At 46.7% G+C, this 19905-nt stretch overlaps 1 protein-coding gene across 1 annotated transcript in view; it reads left to right on the forward strand.

Annotated features, from left to right (window-relative positions):
• The window catches only part of CCDC180 (coiled-coil domain containing 180), a 618906-nt gene that overhangs the window by 546453 nt on the left and 52548 nt on the right, over window positions 1-19905 (forward strand). Inside the window, exon 34 of the mRNA XM_086924739.1 lies at window positions 11713-11824. Within this exon, the coding sequence (XP_086780865.1) occupies window positions 11713-11824 (112 nt within the window). The remainder of the gene's footprint in view (window positions 1-11712; window positions 11825-19905) is intronic.

The raw sequence follows: 19905 nt of genomic DNA on the forward strand, positions 1-19905 counted from the left end.
CCCTCTCCATCAAAGCTGAGAAAACTCCCTGTGACTCAGCCTGAAAGTGTGGCAAGAGCACTTAAGAAGTGCACATTGCAACATATGCTGGAATCTAGCAAACCACTTCACTACACATATAAAAAATGCACGTTAGGTGTAAATAGGGCAAGTGACGCTAATCATATGTTATTAAAATATCACCTTGAAACTTCAGGAAAAGCAGGAAGTCCTAGGAGAGGGTTAAATAAATGAAGAGGGCCGGCGTCTCCCGGATCCTTCTGTCAGGGTACCACAGGTGTCCGAAGGGACAGAGCTGTGACCTGCAGCTGCAGCTGTCGGTGCACGACTGCAGCCTCCATATGCACAACCTGCCTTCCATTCAGGGTCAGTGGCCCGGGCCAGTAGGGTGACCAACTGGCATTGGTGCAAATTCAGGACGGTGAGTGTAAAAATTCAGGACAAAGGGTCAAAATTCAGGACACAAATTCAGGACAGGAGGTCAAAATTCAGGACACAACTTCAGGACATTTGGATAAGTTTTACAGACACGTCCGAGGTCGCGCAATTGTATATAAGTAAGCCCAGCCATATCTAGATATATTCAGCCATTTGCAAACCTATCCATCATGTATCCTTCCATCTTTTATTTCACTCATCCATCCTTTCACTCATCCATCCATTATCCATCCATCCGCCCTTTCACCCTATCCATCTGTACACTCATCATTCCACTCTTCTACCCATCCATCCATTCACTCATCCATCCAGCGATTTACCCTTTCACCCATTCAGCCATCCTTTCACTTACTCATCCATCCACCCAGTCACTGATCCTTCCACCCATCCACCCTTTCATCCATCATCCTCCCTTTCTCTCTCCATCAACTCTTTCACTTAGCAATCCTTCCTTCCATCCATCCACCCACCCTCCCTCCATCCATCCATCCATCTACTCATCTGCTCATGAATCCATCCATTGACCCTATCACTCATCCATCCTTTCTCTCATCCATTTATCCTTTCACTCCTTCACTGGTCTATTCATTATTTGTCCATCTACCTTCCCTTTCACTCACTCATCCATCCTTACATCCACCCTTTCACTCATCCGTCCATCCATTCGCCCTTGCACTTATTAATTCATCAATTCATCCATCATTTCACTCATCCATCCACTCACTCATCATCCATCTTTTCACTCATCATCCACCTTTTCACTCATCATCCACCTTTTCACTCATCCATCCTTTTACCCATCCATCTACCCTTCCACCCATACATCCAGCTATTTCCTTTTTCTCTCTTCCATCATTCCACTCACTCATCAATCCATCCATCCCCTCCCATTATCCATCTATGCAATCTTTCATTCATCCATTCCCCCTTTCACTAATTCATCCACCCATCCCTTCACTTACTCACTAGCCCACCTTTTCATATTAATTTTGTGCTGAGCCTTTTTGAGAAGAGGCCCATCAAGAACTTCACCCTCACTGCAGGAGCCATTCCCGGACTGGGACAGAAGCCACCCTGGGCAGAGACAGGATCCACCACAGGGGGGGACAGGAGCCATCACAGGCAGGGGGGGGGGACAGGAGCCACCACATGGGGGGACAAGAGCCATCACTGGAGGGGGAACAGGATCCACCAGGGTGGACACAGGGGTGGGTATGCAGTATTCTAGTATCATCTTGGTCTCTTCCAGGGTGGGGGAGGGCTCCTCACCCCCACCTGGACAAGACAACGAGAAGACAGGCTCTGTTTCCAAAATGTTAGTTTTGCCCCCTTCCCCCACACTGATGTACAGTACTGAAAGGAGATACTCCAAGACAACTGATTTAACTGATTGTCCTCCATACTTTGTTAATCAGTGTGAGTGTGATTGTGCCATTTCTCTATTTTATTTCAATATAGACTGCATGTTTGAAGAATCGAGGTTAGTTAACAATTTAGTGACATTAGCTCTGTGAGGTGAACCACATGATGCCTCGGTGTAATCAGGGCCGGTTCTAGGATATTTGGAACCCTGGGCAGAAAGGGAATGTCTCACACCAATAGAAGATACAAGACGCATTCAGTGCTGTTTGCATCTGAATAGATGCCCCTGCTCCGAAGCTGCCGCCCCTCCCTCTGTCACCTTCAAGCCCCTCTTAACAGCTCATCAAGGGCTGAAGGTGTGAGGGTTGCCATCCCGCTGTGCCTCGCCAATGCTGATGGGTATCTGAGCCTTTGTACTGCCTCGGAGTCTGTGACACCCGACCTCAGCAGCATCGCAGTCAAGAAGGGAGGTGGGGGCCAGCTGTGCCGGTTGTGCGACCAGTTCAAATTACGGACAAATGGCGTCCGTTAAAGAATCCTTCACGGACAACGGACAGACGGCCGAAATTACGGACTGTCCGTGAAATTTACGGACGGTTGGTCACCCTATGGGCCAGAGCTGCTGACCTTGGAAGCGGGGAGTCGAGGGATAGATGCACGAAGCATGTTTGCATTCTTTGCAACTTTCACTGAATTGGGCCATTTTCGATCACAAAAATGCAGTTTCTTGTGTACAAATCACAAATTGTGGTTCAGTAGTGAGTAACGCAGGTTGGGTTTGTGACCCTGAACTGATTCGGTGTTTGGAAGGGGCGTGTGTAAGGCTTCACTTCCAAATGATGAACTGTATTGATAAGTATTAATGTTTAGTGATCAAATTCTGGATCTCTTACCATCTCCTCAAAGTAAGTGGTTAGCCATTCGTAAGCCGAAGGGGTTTCCAAGGGACCCCTCCCTTTTATGAATATTAAAAAAATGAAAATTACATTTTTTTAAAGCTCCATTTTTTTTAATTGCGATATTTAAAAGCAATCACAGACATTACGGTCTGCTGACCCCAGCAAGCCACCATCCCTGTGAAGCTGCAATTACTAATGGGGCCACAATTTAGTACCTAATTTATGACCTCCCTATTCATGAGGTAGGTTGAATTACAACTCACTAGGAATCCATAATTTACTAGCCGACCTAATAATACATAGGGTTCACAAGTTATCATACTGGATGCAAAAATACTGGTCGCAAATTACAGCCGGTATTTTGCAATCAATTCTTAGTACAGGTTCAAATCCCGGCCTCTGTAAATCATTTAGGCATAGATGCATCAAGGTAAAATCCGCTCGCAAAGGGGCAGATTCTCAGAATCTGCCCCTTTGCGACCGGTATTTTTGTATTTGGGATGCATCATCCCAAATGCATAAATTGCAAATTAAGAAATCGCAAAATTGCGATTACTTGAATTTAAGGAATCTCAAATTGAGATTCCTTAAATGCAATGCATGAAAGTTAGAAAAATAGCGATTTCGCTAATAGGGATCGCAAATTACCATGAAGTTGAACTTCATGGTAATTTGCAAAAACTTTAAAAAATGCACTAAAGTGCATTTTTCAAAGTTTCATGTTGCGCACACACATGCCCTAAGGCAGAGGTCTTCAAACTTTTTGATGCCGAGACCCCCTTGTAAAACCTTTTTAGGCGTAAGGACCCCCTTCCGACAAAAGATTCTAGAAACTAGTACTCCTCATCATAAACAACTATCGACAACCATAAATGCGCCTGTTAGACCTCATCACATCCATCCATCCATCATTCACCAACCCACACTTCCACACATCCATCCATCCTTCATCCATCCACCCTTTCATCGTTCCATCCATACATCCATCCTTTTCCTATCCACCCGTCCATCCACACACCCACCTTTTCACACATCCATCCATCCATCCATCATTCATCCATGCAACCTTTTATCCATCCACCCATACATCCATCCTTCATCCATCCACCCTTTCATCCTTCCATCCATCCTTCATCCATCCACCCTTACATCCATCCATTCACCCATCACTCATCCACCCACCTTTTCACAAATCCATCCATCATTCATCCATGCAACCTTTTATCCATCCATACATCCATCCCTCATCCATCTACCCTTTCATCCTTCCATCCACCCTTTCATCCATCCATCCTCCATCCACCCACCTTTTCACACATCCATCCATCCTTCATCCATCCATCCACCCTTTCATCTTTATATCCATCCACTCATCATTCATCCACCCACCTTTTCACACATCCGTCCACCCTTTCATCCTTCTATCCATACAGCCATCCACCCTTTCATCCATCCATCCATACATACATCCTTCATCCGTCCACCCTTTCATCCATCCATCCACCCATCATTCATTCACCCACCTTGTCTGTGCCTCTCTCGTGGGGGGTCAGTATCTCTCTGCTTCGTCTTCCTCTCTCATGGGAGGGCATCTCTGTGCCTCCCTTCTTTGGTGGGGGGGGGGGAGGGGGGTGGCAGCCGGCTGTGAAAACATCTCACCATGAAGAACACTCTCAGCCACATTTCTCCTGCACAGGCGCCAGGTATGAGGGCCCGTGGGACTTGAACAAATGATATGATTGTAATGTCCTTCTGCTGTTTACTGTGTATTTGTAAAGCGCTCTGATACCTACGGGTTAAACTAGCGCTATATAAAACGTTAAAAGTAAAAATAAACCCACAGCTAAGTCCATTGAACTCAAAGGGCTACAGCCTCCTCCCTCCCAATCCCCCCCCCCCCCCCCCCCCCCCCAGCTCGTGTATGTCAGCCTGGCGGAAACAGCTTGGACACACACAAAGGCACACCAGAGTACTATCACAGGTCTTTAAAAGACCTTTACTTGTTAATGAGGCTTTGATGTGTTTCACACCTCGGTGTGAATTAGGCGGCCTCCGCCTTGAGCACCCTCAATCAGCCCAACGCCAGGAACTGCACTCTGGCAGAATCTGCGACCCCCTTCCCAGGACTCCACGACCCCCCTGGGGGTCGCGCCCCACAGATTGAAGACCTCTGCCCTAAGGGCATGTGTGTGCGCAACATATGTGCACAGATCAATTTCAGGGGTGCAACAGGGTGTCCATTGGACATCCCTGCTCCCTTGAAATTGCATTCTCAATTTGTGATTCGCTAATTGAGATTCGCAATTTGAGAATGTCCTCCCATTCATTCCTATGGGCCTCTAGGCCCATAGGAATGAATGGGGAGGTATTCCTTAATTGCGACTCACAATTTGCGAGTCGCAATTAAGGAAGTTTAAGAAATCGCTATTTTTTTAGTGTTTTCTTCATGCATTGCATTTTGCTATTCCTTAATAGCGAATCGTTATTTTTCGCTATTAAGGAATCGCAAAATGGGTTCTTGATGCATCTGGGGGTTAATCTCCCTGGGCCTAAAAGAAAAAGAATGATAGCATTCCGGAAATCCTCTAAAGCGCTCTAACGCCATTGGGTCAAGTACGCGCTATGTACAACTGCACCAAAAAAAGGTCGGAGAGAAGATCCTTTCAAACTTGGTGCAGTCACTTGGGTGATGAATCTGGCATCTGCCGTTTCTTTGTAGCTTTAGCAGTGGCACATTTAGGAGCGAGGAGCTTGGATAGCACCAGGAAGGCTCGAGGCCCTCAAGTGGTTCATGGTCCGAGCCAGGCCTTTGAGCCGAGCCAGGCTCGGGCCTGTGTTTACTTGCCCACCTGCACTAAAAACATGTGACTCGTGTTACATGTAGGCCTGAGTGACAAGACTCTCTCTATATATAACTGTTTCTGCCTCTCTCTCTCCTCAAACGTGTTCAGTGTATTGTCTGACTGCTCAATTCTCACCCGGGCCCTAATGTGTCTCCCCATCAGTGGAATCGAGTTTTGTTTGTTTTGTGTGCCAGTGGAGCAGTACTGCCACCCTGTGGTTAGCATTGGAACCACACTCCATTCGCTCTGTGCAGCTTCATGTTTGCCAATCACACACAGCTGGGCGCTGTTCACAAATTTCACTTCGTAGAAGGTTTTCTAGATCTACAGTAGTTCTTTTCACGTACTACAAAGACTTCCGCTGCCTTAACCTATCTTTTATGTGTAGAGTCCTCGCCTTGTAGCTGTGAAATGTGTGACCCTTCGAGTGACCTTTTCCCACCAGTAAACTGAGAGCATCTGTCAGAGTTTTGTTACTGCAACCATTCAGACTCATCGCACAACAAATAACATATGCCTTGAGAAAGACAATCCTGTTGGCATTGCCAATGCTTGTTGGCATCATGAGTTATAACAGTGATTTTGCTGTGAATAAAAATAATTGAAAATGTTCCCCTTTTGATAGTAGCATTTGAATTGAATATTTCCGGGTCTGTGGAAGGGTAGTGGCCTTCTGGGGGCTCAAGCCCCCGCCCCCCCCCCCCCCTTCTCGCCTCTTTCGTCGGAAACGTTTCTCCTGACATCTTCCTGCAACCCTCTATCTGCACATCTCACGCCATCTCCTTCCTCTTCACCACTGTCTTTTCGTTATCACTTTCTGCATGCACTTCCTTGCAACACAACAACTCCACTTTCATCTCTTGTCTCTCACGCACACTCAGACACGTTCTCTCTCTCTCCACACTTCACTTCTTTTTCCTGGGTTTGGTGCTGTCAGTGTTTCGACAGAGGTGCGCCTCCTTCACAACCAATGGTCAGGTGTGACAGTTGCTCTGTGCCCTCTGCTGAGAGGGTACAGTAGTCAAATATCACATTGTGGCATCCCAGGATTCTGTACTTGTTGGCAGGTGCTAGAGAATGCTATGATGCCAGTATGCCCCTGGCAGCAGTTCGCGTCTAGCTTTACCTTGAAGCTGTATTACTGCGTTCTTACACATATTGACCAGGCAACCGGAATTGTGAGAAGCTCAAAATTACTTCAGTAAAAATAAACAATTTAGCGATGTCCCTAGCAACAAGACCCTCGATCGTGCCCGGATCGCTGTAACAGCCTCGGACACTGCAGCACTCGCGCTGGCTGATGAGTTTATTTAACCGCACACAGCGACCGCGGCGGGTTAAACAGAGAGAAGCTATGAACATGCTCGACGTTAGCGTTATACCGAGGTGACGCGGACACGAGTGCTAAAATGCATTAGTGTAACCCCTGATGCGTGATGCTTGGCAGGGCCGTCTCACCATTTGCAGACGTCCCCACACACATAGGTCTGTGTTTTAGTAGCGAATCTTAGAGGAACCTGGGATAGAGGCTGGGAAATTGCGTCATACTTACTACTAAAGGGGGGAGGGGATAAAGGACGGATTTGGGGGGGAGGGGTGGTACTTAGGGAAGGTTATGCAAATACAACCACACTCCAATTGCTATCCACAACCTGCTCTTCTAAACTCACTACAGTAAAAAAAAAAAAGGACACTTGGGGTATGCCCGGCACCACACACCGCCCCTCACAGAATCACAGGCACTGCCACACACTCCCAAAGAATGTAATGGAGGCAGGGACTTAAAATTACACACCATAGGAAATAATGTTAACCCCTTGCATGCAGCGCACATTTTCTCGCTGTGCGGGCATTTTAATGAGTGGGCGGCATTCGGACAACCCCCAGGCCGTCCTCCGCACACGCCCACTGGGATGTGTGATGGCCAGGGGCCGTCACGAGCATGCAAGGGGTTAAATAAATGAAATGATTTCACATTTTGAAATTCTGTCTATCCATCTATGTTTCTTTCACATCCTTTGCTACCTTCCACACTGTGACTGTGCTGTATGCCCTTCAGGTGCCCACATGCCCCTCCCAGTGCCTGGCACTTCACACCCATTGCTATCTCTCACACTGTGACTGTGCTGTATCCCCTTCAGGTGCCCACATGCCCCTCCCAGTACATGGCGCTTCACACCCATTACTACCTCCCACACTCTGACTGTGCTGAACCCCCACCCCTTTCAAGTGCCCACATGCCCCCTCTCAGCTCCAGGCACTTCACACCCATTGCTGCCCCCCACACTGCGACTGTGCTGCATCCCCTTCAGGTGCCCACATGCCCCTCCCAGTGCCTGGCACTTCACACCCATTGCTACCTCTCACACTGTGACTGTGCTGAACCCCCACCCCTTTCAGGTGCCCCCATGCCCCTCTCAGCTCCAGGCACTTCACACCCATTGCTACCTCTCACACTGTGACTGTGCTGAACCCCCACCCCTTTCAGGTGCCCACATGCCCCTCTCAGCTCCTGGCACTTCACCCATTGCTACCTCTCACACTGTGACTGTGCTGAACCCCCACCCCTTTCAGGTGCCCCCATGCCCCTCTCAGCTCCAGGCACTTCACACCCATTGCTACCTCTCACACTGTGACTGTGCTGAACCCCCACCCCTTTCAGGTGCCCACATGCCCCTCTCAGCTCCTGGCACTTCACCCATTGCTACCTCTCACACTGTGACTGTGCTGAACCCCCACCCTTTCAGGTGCCCACATGCCCCTCCCAGTGCCTGGCACTTTCACACTCGTTGCTACCTCCAGGGCCGGCTCTAGGGCAGTGCCATGGGTGCCACTGCATCGGGCACTGACTGGGGGTGGGGGCTCATTTTTGCAAGGATATTAACATTTTAAAAGCCCCTGCTGCGTCCCTGGCCTGCAGCAATTTTCAGGCATCAATTAAAATATCAAAATAACTCCCTGATTAATCGTCCTCCTGCAGGGATACTGGAGGTTTGTCTAGTGTAAGTTTTGACTCGTCCTAAGGTAGCCCAGAGTGTTAATGTGCCTGCTGCCAAGAATGTGTACCTTGCAGATAACAAAGTGCATATAATGTAAATAGGCCAGTCGGTTACTGCTTCTGTATGAGCTCCTCTTGTTATTTGTTGTTTAGAAGGCAAAATCCTAATCCAGAACAGAGCAATTAACTATCATCAAAGAGCTGCATGCAAACTGCAAGGTACATGTTACAGCTATATGTTTTTACCCAGTTTTTCATTATCCTAACCTTGCCAAAAGGGTTCATTTGGGTCTAAACAATTCTTATTATCAACCCCTTCCGTGCTCGTGACGGAACCACTCCATCACGAGCCACGGACGCGCTGTGCTGGTGACGAATAGTTCCGTCACAGCGCAGCCGCCCCGCCCAAGCTGCAGGAATTCTGCGGCTGCGCGGGGCGTTCTATTGAGCGGGCGGGCCATGACGGAACCACTCAGTCACAAGCACAGCGCGCCCGTGGCTCGTGACACAGTGGTTCCGTCACGAGCATGGCGACGCTGCACGGACCCCTTTCCCCCCAGCGCCGGTGCAGAATTACCGCCGCGGCCAAGGGGTTAAAAAGAACCCCTAACAATGATGTTATGTTTTAAATTCAGAATTTGTGCTTTTCCAGAATAAGGACTCTATATTGCCTACCAGTATCAAAAAGATGTCTCTCCTACACTACACCTTGTAGTGCTGTCCGCTGTAGCATTTCCTATACACTGATTTACACGCATATGATTTGCTCTCTGCAATGTGTGTGTGATGTAAAGTGCTCTGACACCTCACACTGGTACGAGTGGTGCTATAAAACTAAATGAATCTGAGAGACTGTGGTTATGGAGACTTAAGGGGCACTGGTAAAGGGTGCTAGTGACGGAATCCGTGGCCGAAGTGGTCATGGGGGGGGGGGCGCCAACAAACATTGTCGCACAAGGCACCACCAGTGTTAAAGTCGGTCCTGGCTACACTGTGACTATGCTGTACCCCCTTCAGCTTCCCACGTGCCCCTCTCAGCTCCTGCCACTTTCACATCCTTTTCTACCTCCTACACTGTGACTTTGCTGTACCCCCTTCAGGTGCCCACGTGCCCCTCTCAGCTCCTGCCCCTTTCACATCCTTTTCTACCTCCCACACTGTGACTTTGCTGTACCCCCTTCAGGTGCCCACGTGCCCCTCTCAGCTCCTGCCCCTTTCACATCCTTTTCTACCTCCCATACTGTGATTTTGCTGTACCCCCTTTCGGTGCCCACGTTCTCCTCTCAGCTCCTGCCACTTTCACATCCTTTTCTACCTCCCACACTGTGACTTTGCTGTACCCCCTTCAGGTGCCCACGTGCCCCTCTCAGCTCCTGCCCCTTTCACATCCTTTTCTACCTCCCACACTGTGACTTTGCTGTACCCCCTTCAGGTGCCCACGTGCTCCTCTCAGCTCCTGCCACTTTCACATCCTTTTCTACCTCCCACACTGTGACTTTGCTGTACCCCCTTCAGGTGCCCACGTGCCCCTCTCAGCTCCTGCCCCTTTCACATCCTTTTCTACCTCCCACACTGTGACTTTGCTGTACCCCCTTCAGGTGCCCACGTGCTCCTCTCAGCTCCTGCCACTTTCACATCCTTTTCTACCTCCCACACTGTGACTTTGCTGTACCCCCTTCAGGTGCTCACGTGCTCCTCTCAGCTCCTGACACTTTCACATCCTTTTCTACCTCCCACACTGTGACTTTGCTGTACCCCCTTTCGGTGCCCACGTTCTCCTCTCAGCTCCTGCCACTTTCACATCCTTTTCTACCTCCCACACTGTGACTTTGCTGTACCCCCTTCAGGTGCCCACGTGCCCCTCTCAGCTCCTGCCCCTTTCACATCCTTTTCTACCTCCCACACTGTGACTTTGCTGTACCCCCTTCAGGTGCCCACGTGCTCCTCTCAGCTCCTGCCACTTTCACATCCTTTTCTACCTCCCACACTGTGACTTTGCTGTACCCCCTTCAGGTGCCCACGTGCCCCTCTCAGCTCCTGCCCCTTTCACATCCTTTTCTACCTCCCACACTGTGACTTTGCTGTACCCCCTTCAGGTGCCCACGTGCTCCTCTCAGCTCCTGCCACTTTCACATCCTTTTCTACCTCCCACACTGTGACTTTGCTGTACCCCCTTCAGGTGCTCACGTGCTCCTCTCAGCTCCTGCCACTTTCACATCCTTTTCTACCTCCCACACTGTGACTTTGCTGTACCCCCTTCAGGTGCCCACGTGCTCCTCTCAGCTCCTGCCACTTTCACATCCTTTTCTACCTCCCACACTGTGACTTTGCTGTACCCCCTTCAGGTGCCCACGTGCTCCTCTCAGCTCCTGCCACTTTCACATCCTTTTCTACCTCCCACACTGTGACTTTGCTGTACCCCCTTCAGGTGCCCACGTGCCCCTCTCAGCTCCTGCCCCTTTCACATCCTTTTCTACCTCCCACACTGTGACTTTGCTGTACCCCCTTCAGGTGCCCACGTGCTCCTCTCAGCTCCTGCCACTTTCACATCCTTTTCTACCTCCCACACTGTGACTTTGCTGTACCCCCTTCAGGTGCCCACGTGCTCCTCTCAGCTCCTGCCACTTTCACATCCTTTTCTACCTCCCACACTGTGACTTTGCTGTACCCCCTTCAGGTGCCCACGTGCTCCTCTCAGCTCCTGCCACTTTCACATCCTTTTCTACCTCCCACACTGTGACTTTGCTGTATTCTCTTCAGGTGCTCACGTGCCCCTCCCAGTGCCTGGCACCTTACACCTGTTGCTACCTCCGACACTGTGACTGTGCTGCGCTCCTTTTCAGTTGGAATTGCATCTCTCAGTTGCCATCATCGCTTCACCCTCTGCCATCCTTCAGGCTGCAGTCCACTCCTGAGCCATGCTCCAGCATTCCACTTATGCCACAGGAGGTCCATTCCATGGAGACTCCATCACCCTCTCCTAGGACCGCTCTCCTTGTACCCCCAGGTCAGCTGGCCCTTCCTGTGCATTCCTGAAACAAGAGGACGCCTCTTACTTCGCGCAGGGTGCCCTGTGGTGCTGACTTGTGGTCGAGGCTGTACGAGCTGCAAGATATCTTTGTAAACAGTGGCTATATGATGAAAAATAACAGTTTGTCTCCTGTTCCTACAGGATTGTGTAGCTCAGTGTGCCGAGAGCTTTGTCGCCGCGCTGGCCTCCTTCACCAAGTCACTTCTCCTGGAGTTTGACGAAAGCCTCAACGTTGATGACATCCAGACAGCCAGTAAGTTGAGTGTCGACAAAGATGCTGCCCGTTCCAGGCACTGCTGTGGAGGCTGTGAGTGGGTCGAAGTAGGTCCACACTGCCCATTCTGCCACGCTGACACTTTCCTGGTGGACTGCAGGGAGACGCTGCTTTTACAGCTCGTGGGCCGACATGACCCAATCAGGAAACACCCACCACCCCTTTCTAGTCCGGCCACTTGCCTCAAATAACTTGTTTGACCATTTTAGCCAGGGCTGATTTTGAATTCCAGTTTGATCCTGGGTCCAAGAGTCCAGACCCATCACTGAAGCAGTCACTGACCCCGACCGCAAGGGGCTGCCGAAGACCCCGGGTTTAGAGCACAGAACTGGGATTTACATGGTCAGCTCTGTCTTTAAATTCCCAGGGTTAACCTAGCCTCTCTCTCTCCCTGTCTCTCAATCAATCAAACAGAATTTATATAGCGCAGCTAATCTCCCGTGAGGGTTTCCAGGCGCTGAGATCCAAGCTGCTGGGGTGGCTCAGTTGAACCGCCAGGTCTTGAGTCCCCTTCTGAATTCCTGAAGCGAGGGTGAGGTCCGGAGATGGAAGGGGGGGCCGTTCCAAGACACTCTCTATCTGTCTGTCTGTCTGTCTGTCTGTCTGTCTGTCTGTCTGTCTGACTCTCTGTCTGTCTGTCTATCTATCTATCTATCTATAGATATATATATCTCTTTCTCCATCTCTCCTGCTCTCTCTCAGAAGTTGTATACTTTTATCAATATTTTCAGGACATTCAACTTATTGTGGGATTTTTTGTGTTACGTGTATCGAAGCTTACTGTCCCATGTAGGGGAAGCCACCTTTCCAAAAGACAAATACTGGCAATTTGGTTATCTTTTATGAGTCTGCAAAGGCCCAGATGTGAAACTTAAGGAGAACTTCATATAAACTCATCTGTATTAATTTGGCATACAGTGTTCTACCCCATTTTTAAACCATAGCAACCTAGGAACAAGAATAACATTTGTTTAGGTTCACTAGCACGGTATTTTTAAATCACCTACACCCACTCCACTACACTTTGCACCACACATAGTCCTTCACAATACAGTGCTTCTACGTAGTTCGCAAGTCGTAGCACGCCCCAGTTCGTAGATAACTGGGATGGCCCAATGATGAAGCATGTCACCGCGGGGCAACCCCGGTGAGTGAGGGGGCTCTAGAAAGACATTTTCTGTCTTTTGGGCTTTGTCTGATCCCATTGGCCGGTAGCCCAGTCGCAAGCTAGGCCTCAGAACCTAATACCTCGGGCTCTGTTTTTCATGATACGTCTTGGAGGGTGACCTAGCATTGTATACCTCCTTCTCCCCCATGTATATGTACTGTTAATTTGTAACATGACTTTTCTGTTTTCGGTGACTTTCCTTATCAGTCAGGGTTCATTGAGGTAGCTCTCGAGCACGTGTTAAACTACATTTTTCTTATAATTGCTGTATTAAGTATGTAATGATAAGTGGGGAAATATCAGCTTTAGGTGACTTCCTTACTTTTGTACATCGGAAAGCATTAAAAAAATGGTCAGGGCTTTGGAAACCCAGCCAGGTGGCAACACTGGTCCCATCCCACCCTTCAGGAGGAAGCCTCCCCTGCTTGCCGTCACTACTCCCTGATTGCCCAATCCTCAAGAGGAGGTGCCTGACATTCAGTGGGCTCGCAGTAGTGTCTGACTCCTGTGGTTCATGGTACCAGTGGTCGAAGTGAGTGGGATCTGAGGGGCACAACGTGCCCATACTTTCTTAATTTAAGAAAAACAGGTCCCCTACTTTTGGTGAAAAGAAAACCGTCCCGAGACAGTTAATGTAACAGTTGAAATGCTTCCGCTGAAGTGTAAGGCAGGGAGTCTCTGTTTGCGTCCAGCCATATTTAGCTATTTCTTATACTATCCCTCCACTAATCCTTTTTGGGTCCCAGAGTAGCGTGTTACTCGTTGAAAAGCACTTCAACGCCTACTCAGGGGTATTAAACGCCATATAAATACAATTACATTTTATAACTAACTTCCTGTATCCTGTTTATCTTCTAAATCTCATTGATCTACAAACTTGCAGCCTGATTCATCAATCTCCCGTTTTGCGAGGCCCTAATAGCGAATCATAGCGAATCGCTATTAAGGACTCGCAAAACGGGATTCATGTAGGATTAGCAAAATTTTTTGCGATTCCTACTGATTCCTTATTTGCGATTAGCAAATTGCTAATCGCAAATATGGAAAAACTCCCCATTCATTCCTATGGGCCAAAAGGCCCATAGGAATGAATGGGGAGTATTCCTTATTTGCGATTAGCAATTTGCTAATCGCAAATAAGATTGCGATTTGAAGGGTGCCAGGGGTGTCCAAAGGACACCCTGTAGCACCCCTCAAATGACATTTGACACAGGTGTTGCACACACACATGTCCAGAGGACATGTGTGTGTGTGTAACATGCAACTCAGAAAAATTAATTTAAATGCATTTTTCTGAGTTTTCGCAATTTACCGCGAGGTTTGACCTCGCGTTAAATTGCGGTAAGAAATTGCGAATTCGCAAAAGAAATGTGGATGATGAATTACATTTAAGGAATCTCAAATAGAGATTCCTTAAATGTAATTCCTCGCAAAATTGCGAGATCGCAATCAGCGATTTTTGCATTTGGGATGATGAATCCCAAATGCAAAAATCGCACTCGCAATGGGCCAGATTCTCAGAATCTGGCCCTTTGCGAGCCGATTTGGCCTTGATGAATAAGGCTGTTAATTGCCCCTCCTTGACCCCCACTCTCCTCCGCACTAAAGGTTCTTTGAAGTAGGTCCCCTGAAGTGACCGTTTATATATTGACGTCGAGTCAACAAAAAAGAGGGGTAGGAAACGCGACTTAACGCTCCCTTCCACCCCGAGAGACATGGCTGCCTTGATCCACCATTCAACCCTCAGTGGCCTCCGGTCCACTGAGGAAGAGCCGTTTGGAAGGGAAAGAGAGGCATTGATCAACAGAGCTCTAAGAACTTGTAAAACATCTCTCCCTGCTGCTTCCTTCCACGCCCAATGCCAAGGATTGCAAGGAGAGTGTCAGGTATGCAGATTGTCATCTCTGACGACATCTAATTGATGTTCACAGCACCACTAACCACAGACACTGTTTGTTGTTGTGTGCCAAACGTTGCTTCAATATGGTAGATAAAAGACAAGTTTATCAATAAGTTGATCCCTCAAAAACCTAAACCCATGACTAACACATTTGTTCAGCAAACACTTGCCGCCTTCCTTTAGATCCAAAGCATCCTTTTCTGCGTGAATTGCATATTATAGATTGCCATGGCCCTGTTACTTACTGGCAGGGCACGAGTCCTAAAAAAAAGCGGAGGAGACTAATCAAGGTAGGCAGTATGCAAATGACTTCATGGCGCTTGACCTCACTTCCTGTGAATTCGCTGTGCATGACATCACTGCAGGAAGTGGCATCACATCCCATGACCTCATAAGAAGGGACATCACAAAAAGTGACATCAGATCTGAAGACCTCAAAGCATGTTTAGCAGGTCTTTCATAAGTACATGTGAGCTCATTATAATATTTGACAAATTAGATTTTGCGTTGGGGTTGTGCAAAAAAAAGAATGACGCAACCTCTACGCAAAATATGTGCCTTAACTTATACATTCATTTTTTTGAACTCTGCCACAAAAAAAATGGCAACAATGAGAAATGTGGCAGTAAATCTGTTCTGCTTAATTACATGCAAAGTCTTCATTTTTAAATATCTTATGGGGTTAAGGCACCTGCTGCAGCGATCTTTGTGTGCCAACTATATCATGGAATAATAATAATGGTATGATAACTCTGGAGGTTAACGTATTTGCTGGAGAGATCTGTGTTTTGTCTACTCTCAGTTTGTAATCAAAGTAGCATAGAGAGTTCTTCCAATTCAATTTCAATTCAAATCCTTTATTCGATCTTACATATAAGATCATAAAAGTACTTACAATCACAATTTATAAAAAGAAATAAATAAAATTAGCATAAATCAATAATTGAAAAGGTGCTACAAACCAATTGATCATAAAATCCATGTCATCTATATATATATAAGCTGAATACAATAAAATGTGGAAAAGACAGTCATGATTCATCTTATGGGCCAGCCTGCTTCCTCTTTTTAAAATGATGCTAGCGAAAAACACACAAAAGAATCCTACAAGGATTTGAGGAAAACAATGCTATGCGACAAAATTTAAAATTGTAACGCTTACAAATCAGTACAATAAAATGATGTGTTTCCTGACGGTAATAAACCACAAAAGAATATAACATGAAGATCAGTTTGTGGGGATAGATTGTCACATGGGCAGACGCAAAGATCAGAATGTTTGTATTTCTTCCCTGGATACCCTACCATCAGTGGAATCAGATTTAGACGAAATCTTAATAATATATATTTGTGGTGTGGCAATGTGACATCAGCCAGGTAAAAATAACTTCCCTCCTCCAGCGCTGACGTTAGTTCATATAGACGAGCTGTCTGGGTGTGGAAGTTTTTTTGCCTTCTTAAATATTGGGCCCTCAAAGTGAATATCTCAGCCAATTTCCGCTTTGTTAAGGACTTGCAGGTAGATGGATCTTTAAAAAGGCGACTTAGACCAATTGTAGTTAATTCCGGCTCCACATACTTTTGCAAGCTAATCCTGCTGTGGTTGTCTGATTTGAAAATAGTTGTTATTAAATTGTGCGTAAGGGGGACTGTGTCCCTGTGCCAAATAGAGAGCCGCAGCAGGAGCGGTGCCATTTTGATCGAGTCCATAATGTATGGTAGAGCCTGTTCCCTGTGAAGCACGTAGTTGGAGTAGGACTGGGGGAGGGAGGTAAAAGATTTAAAAAATGTATTCTCAATGGATTGCAAGGAATCACTGGGAGCCATCCCCCATACTCTTGCTCCGTACACCGCTGCCACTGTTGTTTTCACTGGGTAATTTTTTTTCATTGGAATTAGAGGTTTGGCTCCAAACCTTCTGGAGAATGTTTTCAACGCCATTAAGCTTCTCTGCATACCTATTGCTCTTCCCTCTAGCAGTTTTGACCATGATTGATTTTTATCAAAGAGAACTCCTAGATAGGGAAACGAGTCCAGCACATCAATTTCACCAGAGTCCATAAAAAAAAAGAAGGTGGTCTATCCCGTTTCCCTGCCCCAGCAATGATTATAAAAGATTTGGTCTGATTGACCTTTAAATCTAGTTGTAGAAGCTCAAATAGAAATAATAAATGAATCCACACATACGACTCTGCACATAATATAGCAACGCTTATTGCAGACTAACAAACAGCAAATTAACGTGCAGCGCGGAGACATCAGCAAAGCCACTGAATGTCCAAAGAGGTGACGTGTCTGACAGTTTTTATAGGCCCAAACCGCAAAGAATGCAGCATCATAACATACGTAGCACAAATTAAGCATAGTTCATTTGACCAATTAGCAAGGGTTTAAACAGTTGTATACCTTTTAAGGTCCGAACCATACTGTTGCCGACCACGTGACCCAAGTGGGCAGCTTCTGGGACTTTCCACGTTAATGAAAGATATAAGTCTGGTGCTTTTCCAGTTATTAATTGCAACATAATAGTAATGACCAGAAACATATTGCGAAATGGGATATGCTGAAATGTACGTGTACGTGCCTAAGCGAGCATCTTCCCTTTTGCCACGTATCTCGTTTTCGAGCAAGCCTTACGTTACTAAAGCTGTTTCTCTGAAGCTAAGAAAAAGTGAAAGCATCTTGTGCAGTGTTTATTATGTCAACTTAACAGGGCCTAGAAGCTTACTGAAGCTTACTGCATTTGGTATCATAAAGAAAATGGCTTCTACATAGAGAATTCATAAAAACTGCATAGGAGGATCTAAGATGCTGGAGCCCCATCCCAGTTCGGGCCATCAAAACGGCGTCATCAGCATATGCCAAAATCGGGACCCGTTGATGATTAGAGAGCACAGGGACATCCAAGGCTGCCCCCTCAAGATGTTTTCCCACCTCATTGGTTCAGATGGAAAATAAAAACGGTGCCAGGACACAGCCTTGCCTTCCCCCTTTTAAGATCTTGAATGATCGGGTACACTCCCTGTTCTTTCTGTAACAAACTGACGAGGAGGCGTCAGAATACAGCTGTCTAATGAAGTCAACCGCTGCATGATCTATCCCCATCTCCTCCATTATTTGCCAAAGTCTAGGGTGATACACGCAGTCAAAGGCTGCGGAGAGGTCCATAAAGGCAAGATAGATCTTCCCACCCTTGGCTCTGACAGATCTGTCCATGATCAATGAGAAGTTCAGGCATTGGCCTATCGTGCCCTTTCCCTCGTGGAAGCCATATTGGGACTCCATTAAAATGTTCTTGCTCCTCACCCATGCCTCCAATCTCGTCAAAAGAAGGCGGCCCATGAGTTTGGCCATCGTATCGATCAGCGAGATAGGTCGGTAATTGTTAGGATTACTTTTGTCTCCCTTTTTTAAACTGGGACGATTATGCTGGTTGTCCAAGACATGGGGGGGGCCAACCATAGCAATTTTATTAAAAACGTTGGTTAGAAGGGGGACCCATATGTCCATGTTCTCAAAGGAGAAAAAAATACAATGAGAAACGTGGCAGTAAATCTGTTCTGCTTAATTACATGCAAAGTCTTCATTTTTAAATAACTTATGGGGTTAAGGTACCTGCTGCAGGGATCTTTGTGTGCCAACTATATCATGGAATAATAATAATGGTAAGATACCTATGGAGGTTCACGTATTTGCTGGAGAGCTCTGTGTTTTGTCTAGTCGCAGTCTGTAATCAAAGTAGCATAGAGAGTCAATATGTCTCATGCAAAGCACATCATGTAACATACAGATGACAGATTTTTATTTTAGGTGAGTGAGTTACTGCTTTTAAGACAGAGATCCTTTTCTTACATGTGGTACATACATCGCAATCCTTCTAACATAGCACAGTGAGCTATGGAGGACATGTGACTCCTACACCTTGTAACCCTCACTCGGGTATATAATGCATCCGGTACATTCATTTACACAACATTCAAGACAAATGAGGATATGTTGCAGAAAGTCTGTAGTTGTAAATAATGCAACAAAACGAGAAATACTGCTTTCATTCCTTAACAGGTTCTATTTCCCAACCTCCAACCCCCATTGTTTATGCCCCTCCCCCATAACAAAACAAAAAGCTATACCAAACAAGCATTAGAACAGACACGAAGAAGTTGCCAGCATTGCAAGGACAAAAAAACTAGAATACATTTTTAATTATAATTCTTTTTTAATGGGGTCATTCAGTTGTAAATATTGTCTTCTTAGTTATATCACCCTATACCACTATCAATATATCCTCTACCTCCACTCTCTCATTCATCCCAAACCACATACCACTTCTATGATCCCTAAAATAACCCTTTCTAGACTCTCCCCTACTCTTCCCCTCCTTGCATCATCGTATACCTCTTTTACTATTCCTATCCCCCAAAACAAGCCTTTCTAAATAATCTCTCCGACTCTTCCCCCTCCACCTCCCTTTCACGCATCCCAAGCCTCTTCCTACTGCTATGAGCTTCAAAACACTTCTCCACCATCCTTTTCAATCCAAATAACAGACTTACATGCCCACCACTCAAATAAATTTCATGTTTCTCTATACTAATTCACCACTAATCCTTTATGGGTTCTGGAGCAGCGTACTACTCACCGAAAAAGAGCTTGAACACCTCATAAGGGGTATCAAGCGCTATATACATGCATACCTTTTCCCTCTTCTATACCTCCACCATCCTTCTCAATCCAAATAACTGACTAACATATCCACCACTCCAAATACTTTTATATTTCACTATGCTAATTCACCACTAATCCTTTATGAGTTCCGAAATAGCATGCTACTCACCAAAAGAGCGCTTCAACACCCCATCAGGGGTAGCAAGCGCTATATAAAGGCAAACCTTTTTCCCTCTTCTATCCCTCCACTATGCTTCTGAATCCAAATAACTGACTAACGTGTTCATCACTCAAATTACTTTCGGTTTTTCACTATAATAATTCAAC

This window comes from Lissotriton vulgaris, chromosome 5, assembly GCF_964263255.1.
Source record: "Lissotriton vulgaris chromosome 5, aLisVul1.2, whole genome shotgun sequence".
Classification (NCBI taxonomy): domain Eukaryota; kingdom Metazoa; phylum Chordata; class Amphibia; order Caudata; family Salamandridae; genus Lissotriton; species Lissotriton vulgaris.